The sequence below is a fragment of the Tupaia chinensis genome, unplaced genomic scaffold, assembly GCF_000334495.1.
Source record: "Tupaia chinensis unplaced genomic scaffold, TupChi_1.0 Scaffold144624_1, whole genome shotgun sequence".
In the NCBI taxonomy this organism is placed as follows: domain Eukaryota; kingdom Metazoa; phylum Chordata; class Mammalia; order Scandentia; family Tupaiidae; genus Tupaia; species Tupaia belangeri.
The window spans coordinates 1,736,448-1,756,369 of NW_006204485.1; the positions used below are offsets into that span (position 1 = coordinate 1,736,448).

Here is a 19,922-nt window from a genome sequence, read left to right on the forward strand (position 1 = left end):
GGCCACTCGCGCCCGCCCCTCCCCGACGCGCCGGCGCACTAAGCGCGGGAGGGCCCGGTGCGTGGGCCCCGGACGCTGCGGGTGCGGGGTCCAAGCGGCCGCCGACCCTCGCTGGACAGGTAGCTCCCTTGCCCGGTGGCTTCCCACTGTGGGGGAGCCGGTGAAACGAAGGGAAGCGAGCTCTGGGGGCGCTTGGCCCAAATTCGAATTATGGTTCTTCCACATGGTAGTTTGGGAAGTTGCGACCTGAATTCCTGAACATGTTTCTTCATCTCTAAGATGGAGGTGCTATGCTCATCCTGGGGTGATTGCATCAATTAAAGGGTTTTAAAACGCCAAAAACGCCTAGCACTTCCAAGGCCATGAAGTAAGCCCTTTTCCCCTGCTCCTCCTCGGCAGGGACTCCCCCGCCTCTAAGTTTCTGTACGGTCGTCTGTTCGAGTCATTTGCACCCAGGTTATCTATTACGACCTTGTAATAATGTTCATTGTTTGGTTTCCCTACCTTAACTTCCCATTGGACTGTAAGTTCCTGTTAGGCACGAGTCCTCCCTATTACGAGTTTTTGAACTTCCTCAGAACTCACATTTGCACGTCCAAAAACAGAATTAGTCTTTCCTGTAAGAGCTTCTCCTTCCTTCCCCGTTCTTTGCGCCTTCTTCAGCTATGTTTGCAGTCCGCTGATTCATTGGGAATTTATTGAGCATCTCTATGTACCATGCACTGAGAGAATACCCGGGGATACAAAGGAGCGTGGATGGGAAGGTGGATACTTGTAAATGAGTGCAACACAACGGCGCAGACAGTAGGATGTTGGCCTGGATGAGTGCACGCAAACGAGCAGTCAGTTCTACCTGCGAGTGTGGCCGACAGAGACTTCATAGCAAAGGTGGCCCTAGGGTCTTGAGTGGGGTGAGTGAAGTAATTCCAGGCTGAGGGATCAGTGCAACAGGCTCTTGTGTTCAGAGAACTGAGAATTTCGGTAGCACCAGCTAAGTGAGTAGGAGAGAGGATATGATGAGCAATAAGACCATAGAAGTAGAAAGGGCCAGTCGAGTGCCCTGGTTAGCATACCAGGGAGTTTAAACTTAATCTGCCAGACAATAGAGAACCATTGAGGGGTTTTTAAGTAAGAAAGTAACAAGATCACATTTGCATTTTAGAGGGCAGATTCTGGCTGCAGTGTGGAGGCTGAAACAGAGATCAGAGATTGGAGGCAGAAAGCAACTCCAGTGTCAAAATAAGGGAAAGGGGACTGGACTCCCATTGGATCCGGAGGCTTGAAAATCACGCCGCCAAGCGTGCGCGCGCGTGTGTATGTATGTGTGTGTGTGTGTGTGTGTGTGTGTGTGTGTGCGCGCGCGCGCGCGCACCCAAAATTCCAAGCGGAGAATGAAGAAGGGATTGTGGCGTGGCCATCCCTCCTGGAGGTGATTTCTCACCGTCTGTCTTTCTCTCTCTTTCTCCCTCCCTCCCTGGCAAGTGTACATGCCCTGCAGCAAAAAATATTTAAGAATATATATGTGTACATGTGTGTGTGTGTGTGTGTGTATCCTCTGAGCACGCACATGCCCTATGGCAAAAAATTACACACACACACAAATATATAGTATATATACATACACATTTCATGGGGAATATCATGCTATTAAATTGCTCTCTCTGAAAAGTTTGTGAAATAGAAGATTAGGAAATGCACAACATACAGAGGACTTCCAAAAGTCTGGAAAATTGATTAAAATATGAATTTATTTTTGGCATGAAAAAACTGAAATTCATCCAGTCTTTTCAGAATACACATCTTTTGTTATCTTTTTGAAGATCCTTCGTAGTAATCTCTCCATTTAAAAATCTCTGCACCAAAAATGCGCTGGCTTTGTGACCACAGGAAAGTCCCTAAACAAAGTTAAAAGTCTAGTTTCTTCTCTGTTGAAGATAACTTTATAGTATTATCAACTGGACTGGGGAGAAATGCACACATGTTGGAATATGCACTTTTCAAGCTAAATAATGTGATTGAATGTATAAAAGAACTTGAAATAAAGAAAATATTCTCTTTTAAAAAAGCCTGTTTCTTCTTCTCTAAGGATTAAATTTCTTGCCTTATCTGATAAAAAATTAAAACTAGCATACTATCAAGATGTGTGAAGAGAATGAAAACATGTATTTATTCAGTCTTTAAACTTTATTGATCATATTCTGCATGTCAGACAAGGAGCTCAGATACAAAGGATTCAGAAATAAAAGAGTGTACTGCCCTCAAAGGAGAGACCGGAAAGACAAGAGTACTACTAAATGAATCCCTCCACTGCACTTTGCCACTCAGAGAAATTAAGATAAACTTAACAAGGTACAGAGAATGGTAATAAAAGTATCGATAAAGGAAAATAGCAGCCCAGCTTTGATGACAGGAAGCAGCATGCTAATCTAAAGTGCTAGAAGCCACATGGCTGATCACAGGTTCACATCTTAAGCTGATTTAAAGCATGCTAGTCGCATACACCCAAAATTCTAACTGACTGGAAGAGGGCTGGAGGAAGAGGATCATGGAGTGATGAGACCCTGTTCAAGGGGCCTGTTCTCTCTCTCTCTCTCTCTCATGAAAGAAAGAAAAATAGAAAAGCTGGGACCAGCAGATGGCATAATCGTTACGTCACTGGACTCCCACATGGCCCATTGAGATTCAAGTCCCGCATGTACACACATGCCAAACTCCTGAAAGAAGAATGGAGGAGAAGGGATTGCTGTGTGGCCATCCCCAGTCGGGGGGGGGGGGGTCCCGGTGATTTCTTGCTGTCAGTCTTTCTCTGACTTCTGGAGGAGTGCATGTGCCCTGTAATTAAAGTCTCGCATAAAATTTAAAAAAAAAAAAAGCCTTCAAGAGAGAAAGTTGAGGGATATGCTCCAAAGTAACTATAGTGATAGCTAGTACGCTAAAAAGAATGCTGAATTTAAAGATCTAACTACAATTGTTCTCAAGTCCAAAAAGGAAGCTAAATGTAATAAAATTTTAGAATATATGCTCTTTGCCAAATCTCTTATGAGAAAGACTATTCTTAGCATCAGTGTCAACATTCCAAAAAATGTCAACATCACTCTGAAGGGACACACAGTTATTGTTATGGGCCCCAGAAGAACCCTGCAGGGAGGGACTTCAACACATCAATCTAGAGCTAGTCTCCTTGAAAAAGCAACGGGACCAGCAGTTGATGTAATGGCTATGTCACTAGACTCCCATATAGTCGACTGTGGTTCAAGTCCTGGACCGGGTGGCTTAGACTCACGCCAGGCGCATATGCGTGCGTGCATGCCCAAGAGCCAGAGGAGAATGGAGGAGACAGGATTGTGGTGTGGTCATCCCCCTTGGGGGGTGATTTCTTGCTTTCTGTCTCTCTGTCTCTTTCTGGAAAGCGCATGCGCCCTACAGCAAAAACTTTTCAAAAAGAAAGAAAAAAAAGAAAAAGCAGCAGCTCCAAGTTGACAAATGGTGGGGAAATAGGAGCTGGCTACAGGTCACACTATCCATAGTCACAGAACATGATTAACGGTGTTATGCCAGGCTTCCATTATAAGATGAGACCTTGTAAACTCACTTCCCTTTCTACATTGTTTAGAATGGGTCAGTTGTTGAAATCCAAAATTTCTTAGGTGAAAAATACAGCCAGAGGGTTTGAATATAACCAGGTGTTGTTTGTTAGCTGAAGCCCAGAAAGATGAGTTGATTCTTGAAGGAAATGACATTGAACTTGTTTCAAATTCAGCTGCTTTGATTCAGCAAGCCATGGAATTTAAAAATAAGGATGTAAGAAAATGTGTGGATGGTATCAGTGGCTCTGAAAAGGGACACATTCATCTGAGTTCATCAGCTACAGAACCAAAAAGCCACATGATTTCTAAAACTACTATGTGGTAGGGTAACTATAAAAAGCAACCATTGGGGCCAGCAGGTGACATGATGGTTAAGGTGCTAGATTCCCATGGGGCTCACCACGGTTCAAGTCCTGGACCTGGCAGCATGAAAAAAACTCTGGGCACATGTGCGTGCATGCCCAAAATCTCATGAGGAGAATGTACCAGAAGTAATTGTGGCATGATCACCCCTGAGGTGTGACTTCTCACTTTTCATCTCTCTCTCTCTGGCGAGCACAGATTCCCTATGGCAAAAAAATCTAAAGAAAAAGGACAACTGTTGATTTGAAGGGGAAAAAAGGAATATATTCCTTGACTCACAGATTGCTAAAATACTGGAATGGTAAACCAGTTTTTCATTTCTGCAACAATCTGTATCAAAAGAGTATCTGGAAAAATCATCATTCATTTACTTTGCCATCAGGGCTCTGGACTATGTCATCACTTTAGGTTCTTTTTAATCCTGTAATTGCAAACGAAATTCTATTGAGGGCCGGCCAGTGGCACGGTGGTTAAGGTGGCTGGATCCCACATTGCTGACTGCATGGTTCAAGTCCCAGATACAGTGGCTTGCAAAAACCCCAGGTACTTGTGCATGCACCCCAAATCCCAATGGCAGAATGGAGAAGAGATTGTGGTGTAGCCATCCCGTCTTGGTGATGATTTCTCACTTTCCTCCTTTTTCTCTGTCTCTCTCTGGCAACCACACTTGACCTGTAGCAAAACTGAAATTAAAAAAAAAAAAAAAATTCTGTTGAAAACTACATAAGGCATTCCAAAAATTGAACTGGTTTTTGTATTGCCCCTACACTACCTGCACTGGTTATCTTGAAGTATAAAGAGCTCTGTGGATGCTGGCAACACCTCCAATCATTTCCAGCATTCACACATTACATTTTGATATTCTGAAAATTGTTAAGTTATTGAAAATTACTTAAAGTATTTGGATGTCATAGTAGATATTTAACTTACTGTGTATATGTATTTCTGTTTTTTCATCTCTAGACCACTCTCTTGATTTTCTGACAGGATGGCTGTATCCGTTTTTTTAATTTGGTACAGAATGTGTGCCTTTGCCAGAGAGAAACAGAGAGAAGGAAATTGAAAAAGCAATCCTCAGGAAAGATGTCGTGCCACAATTCCTTCTCCTCCATTCTCTTAGGATTTTGGGCACACACACACACACATGCCCAGCGTGTTTTCCAAGCTGCCCGCTCTGGGACTGGAACTGTGAGGTTAGCCATGCAGGATCCAGCACCCTAACCACATGCCACTGGCTTGCCCATCCAAAATATTTAATCCATGCTGAGCTTCCTTTTATCCTTTCGAAAGCTAAATTCAGAACAGAGGAAAAGAAATCTGAAAGTAGCTGTGCTTATTGTTGTTGTTTAAATTAGGGGACTGAGGGCTACTCCATGGTCTGGAAAATTCTCTGATTCAGGATTGAACCATATCTCAAGCCAGCATCACAGTCTAATAGTTAAGGGAGCATGATCCCACATGGCTGACTGTAGTTTGAATCCCAGCCCTGGGGACTTGAAGAAACACCCTGGCTGCATGTGCATGTGTGCCCCAAATCCTGACAGGATGGAGAAATGAAGAGATTTAATGGTGCGGCCATCTTCCACTGGGGGGAGAGGGGAGGACTTTCTTTCTCTGAATCTAGTGAATGCACATGCCCTCTGGGAATTAAAAAATTAAAACAATTTTTATATTACTTCTACTTTTTAAAGGTACTATGCATAATAAGGGGTTGTCATTCGAATGATCTTTGGAGACTCAAAGTGTGTGTCTATCTGTTTTACCCATTACATCATGCTATCTATGAACAAGTAAATAAACTAAGTGATCCAAATAGAAGTAGAAACAGAATTAATGTTATATGAAAATGTCTTAGACTGCAAAATTTATAGTCAGAACAATACAAGTCTAATTAGTTGCAGAGCACAAGAATCAGAAACAGACTAAAAGTGAAATTCAGTCTGTAATTGGTTGCTACTATCACTATTATTTTCCACAGCTGAATTCTCAGAGATCTTGTTGGACACAGGAAAAGTTGGAAAACAGTTCTGTTACTTTGAACAAAAAGTATTTCAATTCAAGAGTTCACTCAGACCAGTAAATGTGGGGAGGGGAGGGTTAGAGAGGGTGAAAGAGCAAAGCGACTCTCTTCATTCCAGATGTAGCTATACGCCACAACATTAGAAAAATAGGCAGTGAAAAACTGACGGAGTGGGGACACTTTAAATTTCTATATGATCTCAGAATTTAGCTGGCATTTCCACCTACAAGGGAGGGAGAGCAGAGAAAGGAGGGATGAGGACGGGAACAAGGAGTATCATGTGGACAACCTTGTATTTCTCTGGTTCAATCTTCAGCAATCCTCCATTTATATAAATATAATAAATTATAATCTAGGGCCTGGTGGTGGCATGGTGGTTAAAATGGCCATGTGGCCAACAACTAGGTACAAGTCCCAGACCCAGCAGCTTGAGAAACAAACTACGTGGGCCCCAATTCCTGACAGAATGAAGGAGAAATGAATTGTGACATGCCATTTCCCTTGGGGGTGCTTTTTCACTTTTCCTCTTTCTCTGGTGAGCACAAATGCCCTATATCAAATTTAAAAAAAAAATGGGGCCAGCAGATGGCGTGGTGGTTAAAGGCGCTAGACTCCCACATGGCCAACCGTGGTTCGAGTCCTGGGCCTGGCAGTTTGCTTTCTCATTCCCCTCGCCCCCATCTCTCTCTAGTCACATTTAAAAAATAACTGGAACTAAATAATTTTTTAAAAGTTATATATATATATATATATATATGAACCAACATCATGATGCAGTAGTAATGTGCTGCTCAAAAAAAGCCAGATCCCACATAGTAACCATGGTTCAAATCCCTGGCCTGGGCAATAGGAAACATGCCAAGCATGCATATCGTTAAGTGCCCAGGAGCTAATGGGCTAGAAGACTGGCAGATGGGAATCCTGGCATGATCAGACCTTGTAGAAGGTTTTCTTCAACTTCACTCTCACGTTGGCACACAAGCACTTTATCATTAAATCCTTTCTCCTCTCAGGCTCTTGGGCATGCATGCACATGTGCCCAGCGTGAAATTCAAGCCACCAGGTCCAGGACTTGAACCTTTACATACATATATGCACATTTTTTTTTCTTTAGTGAAATAAAAAGCTAGCTAGAATTGCTAGATTTAGTCATAGGGGACTAACTTTTGAATTAAAACACTTGTGCAAATTCTTCAAAACTGGTCATCAATCAAATGTCATAATTCCAATATAAAGGAACAGATAACAAGGTTCTCCTGACCCAGCTTCCCAAAAATTGAAGGCCAAAAATAATTAAGGATTCTGATGCCATCACAATTCAAGTCTAGTGTTTAGCTTAAAACTGAATTCAGAATTCCTATTATGCCACAATCCTTTCTATACAGAAATTACATCAGTAAGCAGTCCAAGGTTAAGTTTGATTTCTTCTCTTTTTACAGTATTTTAATAAAGTAAAAAAATTGGTTTTGCTCTAATTATGTAAAAGTGTCCCTTATTTATCTTATTCTGTACTAGAAATATTGGCTTTTTAACTGTCTTATTAAAGACCAAAAATTCTTGGGCCTAGGGCCACTATTTTTGCTTCTGGGACTTCAGCCTGTTTCTTTTTATAAAATGCACTCACTGCCAGTTGTCCCTTGCGGGTTGTTTTCTCTCCAACTAACTAGTTTTACTCCCTCAACTCTTCCCATCTTGCTGACTCCAAAGACAGGACAGTTTTGTTGTTGCTACTACTTATCATTAAGTAAGAGAGGATAATGAAAATAATACACATGAAATAGTCTAAATTAGTAAATCTTGGTTGCCGGGACCAGCAGATGGCTTAGCAGTTACATCATTGGAATGCCACATGACAAACTACAGTTCGAATATTGGACCCGGTGGCTTGAATTTCATGCTGGGTGCATGTGCTTGTGCGCCTAAGATCCCAGGAGGAAAATAAAGAAGAGACTGCGGTGTGGCCATCACTCCTGGGGGTGATTTCTCACTTTCCCTCTCACTGTCTCTGTCTCTTTCCACCCCACCCACAGCAAGTGCATGTACCCTAAGGCAAAAACCTCTACCAAAAAAAAAAAAATTTGGTCCCCAGTTTACTGAGTTTTCTTGCTAAAAGTTAATAAAAAATGAAGATGTTAGTTTTCATACCTTTCTTCCAGATAGTTTAAGCAGACGTAAACCTAGAGATAATCTCAAACCCACCAGACCTAATGAATTATTATTATTTTAGAGGTTTTTTTTGATGGCCACGCTGCAATCCCTTCTCCTCCATTCTTCTCTCAGGATCTTGGGCACACACGCAAACGCGTCCGGTGTCAGTTTTAAGCCACCGGGTCCGGGACGCGAACCGCGGTCAACTACGTGGGAGTCCAGCAACATAGCCATTACACTAACTTCTGGTCCCATGAATTATTATTTATTTAATTTGAACAGAAAAAGACAGAGAAAAAAAGAGGGTGAGAGAAAGTGAGAAAACAAGCCACCAGGTCCAGGACTCAAACTGCGGTTGGCCATGTGGGAGTCCAGTGCTCTTAACCACCACACCACCTGCCGGCCACAAGAAAGCAGTTTTTAAAACTTTCCTAGAGGGTACCTGCGCTTGTAGGAGAGACAGAGCGAATGTGAGAAAGCGTTCCCTATGGGGTTGGTCATGCCACAATCCCTTCCTCTCCATTCTCCTCTCAGGATTTTGGCCGCACAAGCACACATGTCTGGTGAGTTTTTCCAGCTTCCACTCTGGGACTCAACTGCACAGGCAGCCACGTGGGATCCAGCCATCTTAACTACCATGCCACTAGCTGGACCAAGAAATTATTTAATAAAAAACCTTTAAGTCAACTGTTTCTGTTGTATAATAAAACCATTTTTAGAATATGTACTGTGTACTTAAAATATATACTCACTCTTCTATCAAAGAAAGGTAATTTTTTTTGAGTAATAAATTCTTAAAGACATCTAAAGAATCTTGCTAAAACAACATTGTAAATTTATGAAATGGAATTTAAAATGTACCCTAAGCCCAGTCTCTGATCTTTTTGCATTTTTAATATCTGGTGTATTCATAAATTTGGATCTGTTTTCCTAGTGTGGAAGTGTATTAGAGATGGGATGACATGAAGGCTGGTAACTGTGGTTAATTAAAAGAAAACATTTCAACCTAGTCCACTCAGTTCACTTCTCCAGTTTCACTGTGCATCCCAAGTTCTTTAATTATGGAAAGATGTTCTTTCTGGGACCAGAGCAAACTTCTGATGAATTACACTAAAAATTCCACCTAACCTACAGGACATCATTCCTTTAGGTCATCCATGGAAATAATTTTTGTCATAAGAAAACTGTACTGGAATTTCACCTATAATGACAGTAAGGCTTCTTCACATTTACTGAATAACCAATATGGATCAGGTAAATGTTAAGAATTTTGTATGAAGTGGTATTTAATCCTCTCAACCACCTTAGGAGTTAGATATGATCATCATTATCCCTGTGTTATAGATACTTCCGCGGCGTATTTAACCATCAAAGGAGGCAATGCTTTTAAAAGTATACTTTTGATTTAAAAATGAAAATGTTTTTCCTAATACAATTATTTTTCATTTTTACTGTCCCTGAAGATGAATATATTAAACATTGGAAATGTGAAAAACGGAGAGTCAGATCAAAAAACTCATGTTTTAAAAGAATATAACTTAATCAGTTACTTGGTATGCCATCAAAAGTATCTCAAAATAAACACAAATTTCAGTTTTTCATTTAACAACACTAAAGAATGAGGTATATAGATGTTTTAATCACAGACTTTTACTGTATGCAATTAACTGTATTTCACAACTAGCATCTTACAAAAAAGACAGTACCAATTGTGCCTGGAAAAAGTACTGCAATTAAACAGAAAAGTACATTATCACGCAAAACCACCAAATATCACAACTGTCAGGGTCTACAGTTCTATTTTTTCCTTCAAATGTTATAATGATGTCTTTTACGTGATATTTTGTAGCCAAGCTATATTTTTAAGTTCATTACATTCTAGAAGTCTCCTATAGGTGGATAAATACATTAAGCAAATGGATAAGAGAAAGTAGGAGACCCTAGGAGAATTTAAGAAGTACTGTGTGGTTTCTAGGTTGGATTTTTAAACACAACATAAAACACTATATTAGTTGTAAACAAAAATGCAAAATCTGTAGTCATAAAAATATTTTATTGGTAATTTTACATAATAGTGAGTGGGGCTGTAAATACTTTTTTATTTCAAGATATTGATAAATGCATAAACTGGCAGTTGTGTCTGAAAATAGGGTACTATGATTTTCATAAGAATTATTGTATTTAATAAGAGGCCAATTAAACTGATTTAAGACTAGTTATTTCCCAGTCTGTGCAACAGTTCTCCTGTCTATATTAATTAGATTCATACTTCTATGACCCTGGATAAGTTAAGTTCGGGGCAAGAAAACAGTGATAAAACTACCATTAAGTTAAAGCTTTTCCAAAATTGCAGCTTTTAAAATATGGCAAGTTTTTCTCTTCTGTTTTTGCCAAATGCTTATATAACTGTTTGAATTTTACGTTTTATATAATACAGAAAATAACCAGTGTTCAATGACAATAGCACTAAACCTGAATTATAAAGCTAAATAATCATGTTTTATTGTTTACTAGTTTGCTAGTAAACATTACAATAAATGAAATAAATGTTTTGGGAAACAAGCAAACGAACAAACAAACAAAAAGAAAACCCAAAAAAATGGATATAACCAGAAGCATAATTCAGGAACAATAATTTAGTAAAATGTGTCAAAAACATTGGCAAAGGTTCATACAAATTCTTTATTTAATAACAATTTTCCTATTTAACCACACCAAGTACCAGCAGGTGTATTTAAGAGGATAACCATTAAGAAAATTCTGTTGCAGCAATAGTTGATTAAGTTGATCTTTGACTTGTATACATATAACTATTTGTTTCACAATTCTCAAATAATACATATTTAGGCAGCTTGCACTATGTTATAAAAAATTTAAATTCGTTACATGCCAATAGTAGAGAATTCAAGAATTATGTGTTAGAATTCACTAAACTAAAAGTGAAAATAGACTTACCAATAACACTGCATAATGAATAATTCAACCACATTTTCATGGCACTTGACTGCAGAGACCAAAATGTTAAGTCTGGAAATGTTTGGTAGGCACAGTTTAATGAAATCTAACTAATCTCTATTTTATGTAAAACTCAAATTATGGATTGTGCATGAATGTACTTGTCATGAAAATGTGGTACTTCTTGGCATAATCTGTGTATTTGCAATGGTAGGGGAGAAGTGACTAAGAAACTGGAGAAAATAAACTTTAATGAGATTCTCCATTCAATGATGAGGCTTCTCCTCTGGGCGAAGATGACCGGGACATTCCCCTCTCTGTGTTATCGGAGCTAGAGCCACTCTGACTGTGTTGATCTGCAGAAGCAGCACTAGATGCAGGTGGTGACTTTGTTTTCTCCTTAAAGTCTGTAATAATGACTGTCAGATCTCCAACGGTAACTTCCAAATGCTGAGCACTACTCCGATCCACATTTTTCAATCTTGGCCTAAACACAAAAATATAATGACATTTGAAACTAGCTTTTCCCTCTACCAGATTTCTAAGCACATATTTAATAGATGAGGTAAAAGTAACAGAATGAATACATTTATATTCACAGTGATTTGTGTATGTATTATATAACCAGCCACAAAAATATCAGTAATACTTCAACCATTAACATTAATTACACCAATCATTTATGAGGCCTCTCTATTATGACAAACTGACAATGTGGAAGTAGTGGTCTCTTAATCGTGATTTTATAGCTACATCATAATTTTGTATACAGCTTATAAAACTTATTAAAATGTTTGAGGACAACAATGAAACAGTTGCACCACAAAGGAGGTTGATGAAAGCTAGGGCTGAGCTATACATGCACTGTTAAGGGTACCACAGTTATTCTGACAGGACCCATGACCATTTTAATTGGTTAAAGACCAGGCAAATATCTGTTCAGTATTTTGAATACCACTCCTGGTTTTTAAATAGCTTTTTTTTCATAATGAAAAAAGAACAGATACAAACGTCTTCTAATTCAGGAAAAAGAAAAAAAAAAGCCCATTGTATATTTAAGTTTATATTCATGGTCTCTGTTTAATTTCCAAAATATCTTTCAAACTCAGTTAGAAACTTTCAACATTCTTTATAAGAGATAAATATCTTTTACTTCTACTTTCTGTATTTGAGCATATATCAGTGTTTAAAAAATATTAAACCATTAGTTTTATTATTTCAAAAGTGTCATATAACAGTCTTCAAATTTACCTGGTTTTCTTATGACTGTTCTTTTTGCTAGTTGTTTCCTTTTCACTTTTTTCTTTTTCTACTTTATCTTTTTTCTCTTTCTTTGACTGTGTAGGGGGCACAAACTGCTGAGTAACCTGCTGTGCAACCAACTGGGAGACAGGTCGAGGTTTCCTGTGTGCATGTTAAAAAGAAAGGTTTTTAATACTGTAACTTAAGGATGTATGTTCGTTATGAGAGAATATCTCATGATCTAAGAATATATATTATCATGATTTTCCAGTATAAAAATTCCTCACATGTAAGGTGATTCCGATAACAGTTGGAGAGATACATATTACTGTCTTTCCTATTCATTAAAAAAAAAAAGGTTAAAATTTATAGCCCAAAACATATGGTTGAACCATCAGAATATAACTATTACATAAATCAACATGAGAAATTATTAAGAAATGGATATCGGATGCAATGTTCATAGGCAGGCACATATAAACATGAATTCAAAAAATTAACCATGAAAGTTTACAGTGAAACATTTTAATTTATCCTTCCTCCTTCAAAGAATGGAATGCCTAATATCTGTGACAGGGGTTATTTGTTTTCTTCTAAAACTTCATTTTTTTATTTAGTGAATATTTATTTACTAGGTGTCAAAACTTCTTGCTCCTTATTGCTTAAATCCTTGAAGTACCTCTGACTCTAGCCACAATCTCACTATGCTTTCTTGGCCTTGAAGATCTACCCAGTCCTTTAAGACTTCCTTAATCTTTAACAGTATTTTTTGAGAACCTACTGCAGGAACTGATATTTCAATGTTAGGAATGGATATCTACACTGTTGTCAGCTTTCAACGTTTGGTGCTAGTACAAGCTGTCACCCAACTGGCCTAGAGTCAAGGACCCCTCCAGCTTTATCACAAAACTGGGATAACTAGGGTCAATCTTCAAAGTAACTAGTCTCTAAGGTCTTGAGAGAAAGAAGGATAAGGAGGGGGAAAGGGAGAGAACAAAGAAGTTGAAGAAAGTAAGATAAAAATACATTTTAACAGATCATCTACAAAATAATGCTTGGAAAATCTTGACTCTATTTTGGTTAGTAGAGTATTTTTGTTTTGGTTTGGTTTCTCTGCAAGAGAAAACAAAAGATTATAAAGAGTCAAAGCTGCAAGACTGGGAGGAAATAGAAAACAGTATGTAAAAAGTTTTCAGGAGACAGATAATGAACTTTCTTCAGAGCCTACACAGTCTGAAGTACTTGGAAGGATATATAAGACAGATGTCCAACACACAACTTAAACAGGATTGACACAAAAATCAGGGTTAGAGATGTCTTAAATAGATTAAGAGTTACACAAATAAAAATGATATTGGAAGTGCGGGAATTAATGGCTAAGCTTCTTAACAAAATGATCTTAGAAAAGGAAAGGATTAATGCAGGGGTTCTCTGATTTAAAGCACACTGTAATCACCTGGAAGGTGTGTCAACCCTACCCCAAAGTTTCTGACATGGCGGTCCTTGGGTGGAGCCCAAGAATATGTATTTCTAAATAGTTTCCAAGTTATGCGGTTATCTCTGATCCAGGACAACACTTTGAAAAGAAGCTTGAAGTGAAATATATTGTGAATACTGGCACTGCTACAGCATAAAGATTGAGATGAAGAGCAAAAATGTGGCAGAGAAATGGGTCAATAAAGAAAAGCTCAGGAGTTTGATTTACACTTAAAGATGGGAGGTCACTAAAGAAGTTCAGACTTGAATTTTACAAAAATTACTAGCATCATTCTGGAACTGAGAGGTGCTAAAAGCAGCAAAGAGCTATTCACAGATCAGGCACAATTTAAAAGAAAAAAATGGAAGGAAGGGAGGGAGTGCTTAAACTAAGGAAGCAGCAGCAGTGGGGTTAAGACAGGCTGAAGCAGCAGAATCAAGAGAAAATGGTGACTGATTATATATGTCTTCTTTACTTCTCAACCAACAAATAATTCATTGAGTGAAACACACAAAATTCTTCCCTCATGTGGCAAACACTGGGTGGGTGATCTAGATTGAATGCCTTGTGTTCCCATAAATTCTCATGTTGAAACCTAACCCCCAATGTGATGGGCCCAAAGACAAAACATAGGTTTAGATGTTAATAAGTCTTAGGGAGAAAGTTTAAATGAAGAGCACAGGGAATGTTAGAAAGGGAGTACAATTTTAATTTATCATCTGTTTCCTCTTCTAGGCTGTAAACACCGCAAGGAAAGGCATGTACCAGCTTTATGCGTCACTGTATACCTAGGACCTAGCACCGTACTGAAAAAAATACTAGGTACTCAAACGATTATTTGTTGAAGAATGAGTTAATGATAAAATCAACATTTAATGAGGGAAAAAATTTTTTTAAAAAAGGGTACATATTGGGACCAGCAGTTAGCATAATGGCTATGTCTCTGGACTCCCATGTAGTCGACCGCAGTTCACGTCCCGAACCCGGTGGCTTAAAACTCAGACAGGGCGAGTGTGCATGCGTGCCCAAGATCCCGAGAGGAGACTGGAGGAGAAGGGATTGTGGCGTGGCCATCACCCCTGGGGGGTGATTTCTCGCTTTCTGTCTCTCTGTCTGGTGAGCGCACGCGCCCTATAGCAAAAACCTCTCCAAAAAAAAGGGTACATATTACCAGGACCAGCAAGTGGCGTGGTGGTTAAGGTGCTGGACACTCCACAACCACATTTCGAGTCCCAGACCTGGTGGCTTGCTTTCTCACTTTCTCTCTCTCTCTCTCTCTCTCTCTCTCTGGTCAAATTAAAAAATAAATGAATGAATAAATAAAATTAAATAATTCTAAAAATTTCAAAAATAAAAAAGATTCTTATTGCCTATAAGCTTACTCACTGGCCAGAATCAATGACTCATTACACAAAAGTAAACAAGCAGTGGAAAAAATAACAGCAACGAGAACTTAATTTCTCTTTTAATCATGTTGAAATATGGGGAAAAAAAGAAAGCTTGAAGGTGTAGCAAGATTACAAAAAGATTTATTTAGGGTAATGCCTAATGAACGATGAGTCATTCAAAACTGAGAGTCACTCCAAGATATAAATGCACCTGGAGTAGTCATTGTGTCTCACGGGGTACAATGGATTTCTGACTCTCTCCCTTCTGTAACACTATGACTCTGTCAGCTTCATTTGTGCACTTTGAACTGTTACTCCTTCTACCTCAAAATATAATGCAAGACAAATTTTAAAAAATATTACTGCACTAAAGTTGAATTAAAACAAAACTGCAAACCTTAAAGTAAACTTTTATTTCTTGAGTCTTGAGTACAAATCCTTAAGTTTCTAGTAACCAATAAATTGAAGTTATTTAGCAATTTAATAAACTTAAGATATATAACATTTATTTACTTTTGCTTACTTTAGTGGTTCCTTTAAAAAAAAAATGGGATGTTTTTCTAGGCTTTTCTAGGTTCTTTAATGATCTTATCAGTACCTACCATGAAGATTTCCAGAAATTTAACTTTTACGCTACAGTCAGGTACAGAATATATTTGTAACATGGTGAGTGCTACCCCCTCCCCCATCCAGCATTAGTCTCCAAGCTGGTTTCCCATCTACTATGTAATACTGTTTTTCAACATCTCACTCCTGCTTTTATGTAAGATTATCCTAACCCTCAACTCACAAATCTTACAATGTAACTGCTACCAAATCTTTTCCCTAGTGCACATTTTTTCCTCTCTCCAGAATATTCCTAGAATCATTTTCCCTTTTTCTCTATCCCACCAATGTGAAAGTGAAAGTGAAAGCAGAGCATGTTTTGGTTCATAAAATCATGAAGTTGATTTAAATGAAAGATTAGTTTTTAAATGAGTTATGAATCTAGAATTCCTTTTTATGCACTCCTCTTTATGGCAAGTATGATAATAAATGCACACTTGCCTCCTGAGAAGGAAAGTCAATATAGAAAGAACAGTTGGCTGAGCTGGCTAGGGAAGGATTGGATACAGACACGAGTTATAAGATGACCACGTCAAACGAGAAACAGCACTCACAAGGATGTAAACTGCAGTCAAGGGGATGGAATTGAAGCGGTGAATATGATGACATTTGGTGACATTTCAGAAAATAATACCACCTGGTTGTGTATCTGGATACAGATGAATAAGAAGCCCTCCAATAATAAAAGAAAGGCAAAAAGAAATGAGGGAATTTCAAAGTGTGGTTGTAGGAAGTCAAAACAGAGTTATGTACTCTATTTGGGAGAGACCAATAAATGTGGAGTTAGACATGCTGGGTCTGCAGATTCTGTAAAGTATAACCAAAGCTGGTCTTCCAGCAGGTGGAAATGTGAGCCTGGTGGTCTAATAAATAATCACATAACCTCTGTACCTAGTTTTCCTGTTGATTTTGTTATTTTTAATCATCCACATATGTTCTATAATGGTTCCTTTTTGTCTTAAGAAAAGTGTTGCTATTTTGCTCTTGAGCAGTTGCTTCATCACACTTTTATTCTTAAGCTAGGCTTTCATAAATGTATACAACACAGCTATTGCATTCTTTCATCCTTATTTTAATGATGATGGTGGATTATTACTTAAAGATTATTACTTTGCTCCTTTATTCTAGGATTATTTCACTTGATTCAACTTTGAGAAAAGCACCAAATATAAATATTTATGTATCCACACACAGAGAGGCTTCAGAAAGTTTGTGGAAAATTTGAACCAAAGTAGAAGCTCATTTTGGTGCAAACATTTTAAAATTCATGCATAATTTTTTTATGATACATATTTTCTATGAAAATTTTCAAGGCCCCTCTTGTTTCAAAATACATTTTTTAAAGGTCCAAAGAACACAAAGGAAGTTTATACTGTCCCTTTAGGCAAAAGCCTGAAACCAAGCAGACAACCTGTAAAAAGAGGACTTGTCTTCTTAGTCTACATACAATGAATTGTTGAAATTTTATAAGCATGATTTTGTCTGTCTGTCTGTCTATCTACCTACCTATTTATTTATTTAGGCCATAGGGCACATGCACTTGCTGGAGAGAGACAGAGGAAAAGCAAGAAATTGCGTTTCTCCCTCAAGATGGCTATGCCACAATCCCTTCTCCTCCATCCTGCTCTCTGGATTTTGAGCATGCATGCACACGTACCCAGTGTGATTGTCAAGCCACCTGATCTGGACTCAAGCCACAGTAGGTCACGTGGGAGTCCAGAGCCTTAACTACCATGCCACCTGCTAGCCCTAGTTTTTTAACTTTTTAAACAGAAAAACTAGGGTTCTAAATTACTAATTTGGGCAAATCTACTAAACCAAGGTACTATGTATTGCCTTACAATCAGTTTCAATTTTAGAATTAGGTATGGATTTTGAAATATTAACATTATCAGCCTATCCTATAGATAAATATGAAATTGACAGGTGGCTAATCACTTCATGATCCTACAATGCTAGAAACAGGGAACTCATCAATTCTCAAAGATCACTCATTGAGTATTTTATAAAGTTTTACCCCTTTTTGCAAAATGTTCATTGATATTATTCTTCTCTCATAAGCTATATATATTAACATAATAAATGTCCTCCATCTCATGCATCTTCCAAACACATGAGAACAACTATCTTGTCTACCTCACAAGGTGTTTTCTTTTCCAGTATTTTGTTTTGTTGTTTTACTATAGGGCCTGTATGCTCACCAAAGACAGACAGAAAAGGGAGGGAATGTAAGAAATGACCCTCCCAGAGAGGACAGCCATGCCAAAATCCTTTTTCCTCTATTCTCCTCTTGGGATTTTGAGAACACACGTACATGTGCCCAATGTACTTCTCAAGCCACTGGACCTGAGACTTGAACTGTGCAGTCAGCCATGTGGGATCCAGGCACCTTAACCACCACACTATCTGGTAAGCCCAATAAACTCATTTTTTAATTCCATACTGACTTTGTGTTTGAAGGTATATCCTTTCTTTTTCCTTTTTCTTTGTAGTCAGGGCCTTACTGTGTGGCAATGCTCCTGCCTTAGCCGCCCAGCTGGGGCTACAGGCAGCACTATGCCCAGCTCTTTCAAATATGCTCTCCCTATGTTGCCCAGGCCAGTCATACCTGCAAATCCTACTGCCTCAGCCATCCCAAGCTGCTAGGATCACAGGTGTATGCCACTGTTCATTTAGGTGAGGATTAAATACAGGCTCCCATGTGGTCCAGGATTATAGAGCACAGCATTTTAGCAATGTTCACCACCATGGCTGGGTCACAATGTTTTTTAAAGTTTATTTATTTGTTCCATGAATGAGACAGAGAGGGACCCAGAGAGCCAGCACTTCCAATAGCTTCTGGACTTCATAATCCATCCTCCGCCCTTAACAAAACCTCAGTGATAGGCAAACCTACACTGAGAGTATTCAGAGAACTCTGGGGATGGTCTCAAGCATGAACACAGGACCTTTCCATGAGGGTCAGTCTCACAGAGTTCTGTAGTTTACTGCTGCACCACCATCTAGCCTCCTGATGATTTTTTTTTCCTTCAGATTTTTGCCATAGGACACGTGCATTCGCTGGAGAGACAGAGACAGAGGGAAAGTGAGAAATCCCCTGCAGCGTGGGGATGGCCACACTGCAATCCCTTCTCCTTCTGGAATTTTAGGTATGCAGCACATATGTTTGGTGTGTTTCAAGTTGCTGGATCTGGGACTCAAACCGCGGTCAGCCATGTGGGGGGAGTCCAGTGCCTTAATCACTAAACCACCTGCTGGCCCCAAACACATTTTTTTTTTTTAGAGGTTTTTGCTATAGGGCGCGTGCGCTCGCCAGACAGACAGAGAGAGAGAAAGCGAGAAATCACCCCCCAGGGGGGATGGCCACGCTGCAATCCCTTCTCCTCCATTCTCCTCTCGGGATCTTGGGCATGCATGCACACGCGCCCGCCGTGAGTTTTAAGCCACCGGGTCCGAACGCGAACCACGGTCGACTACGTGGGAGTCCAGCGACATAGCCATTACGCTAACTGCTGGTCCCCCGAAACACATTTTTAATAGATTTGGCTTGGTTTATCTTTACTTCCACTTCTTGCACTTGCATCATCGAACACTTCACTTTTGAAAATCTTTTTTTTTTTTTTTTGGAGGTTTTTGCCATAGGGTGTGTGCGCTCCCCACACAGACAGAAAGAGACAGAGAGAGAGAAAGCGAGAAATCACCCCCCAGGGGGTATGGTCATGCCGCAATCCCTTCTCCTCCATTCTCCTCTCGGGATCTTGGGCACACACGCACACGGTGTGAGTTTTAAGCCACCGGGCCCGGGACGTGAACCGCGGTCGACTACATGAGAGTCCAGCCACATAGCCATTACGCTAACTGCTGGTGCCTACTTTTGAAAATCTTGATGACTCATCATTTTTTGGAAGGGAGGAGAGCCATTTTGTTCCTCCAAAATTATCACTTTTATTTTTAGATGAAGACACATGTCCATCCTTTTTATCTGTTCTCTTATGAACCATAGTAAGTAAATTTTTATCCAAAATACAGAGTATGAAAGAACACCATTACAGGGTAGCCCCATGGCACAGCATTTAAGTGCTATATATAGAAAGCTGGCTCTCACGTGGCTGATCACAGTTCAATCCTAACCTAGC

At 39.2% G+C, this 19,922-nt stretch overlaps 1 protein-coding gene across 1 annotated transcript in view; it reads right to left on the reverse strand.

The window, feature by feature from the left end:
* Positions 1 to 10,152: 10,152 nt before the first annotated feature.
* Positions 10,153 to 19,922, reverse strand: part of YAF2 (YY1 associated factor 2) — a 41,599-nt gene continuing 31,829 nt past the window's right edge. The window contains exons 2-3 of the mRNA XM_014583720.2: positions 12,325 to 12,477; positions 10,153 to 11,560 (exon numbers count right to left, since the gene is read on the reverse strand). Of these exons, the coding sequence (XP_014439206.1) occupies positions 11,323 to 11,560; positions 12,325 to 12,477 (391 nt within the window). The 3' untranslated portion in view covers positions 10,153 to 11,322. The remainder of the gene's footprint in view (positions 11,561 to 12,324; positions 12,478 to 19,922) is intronic.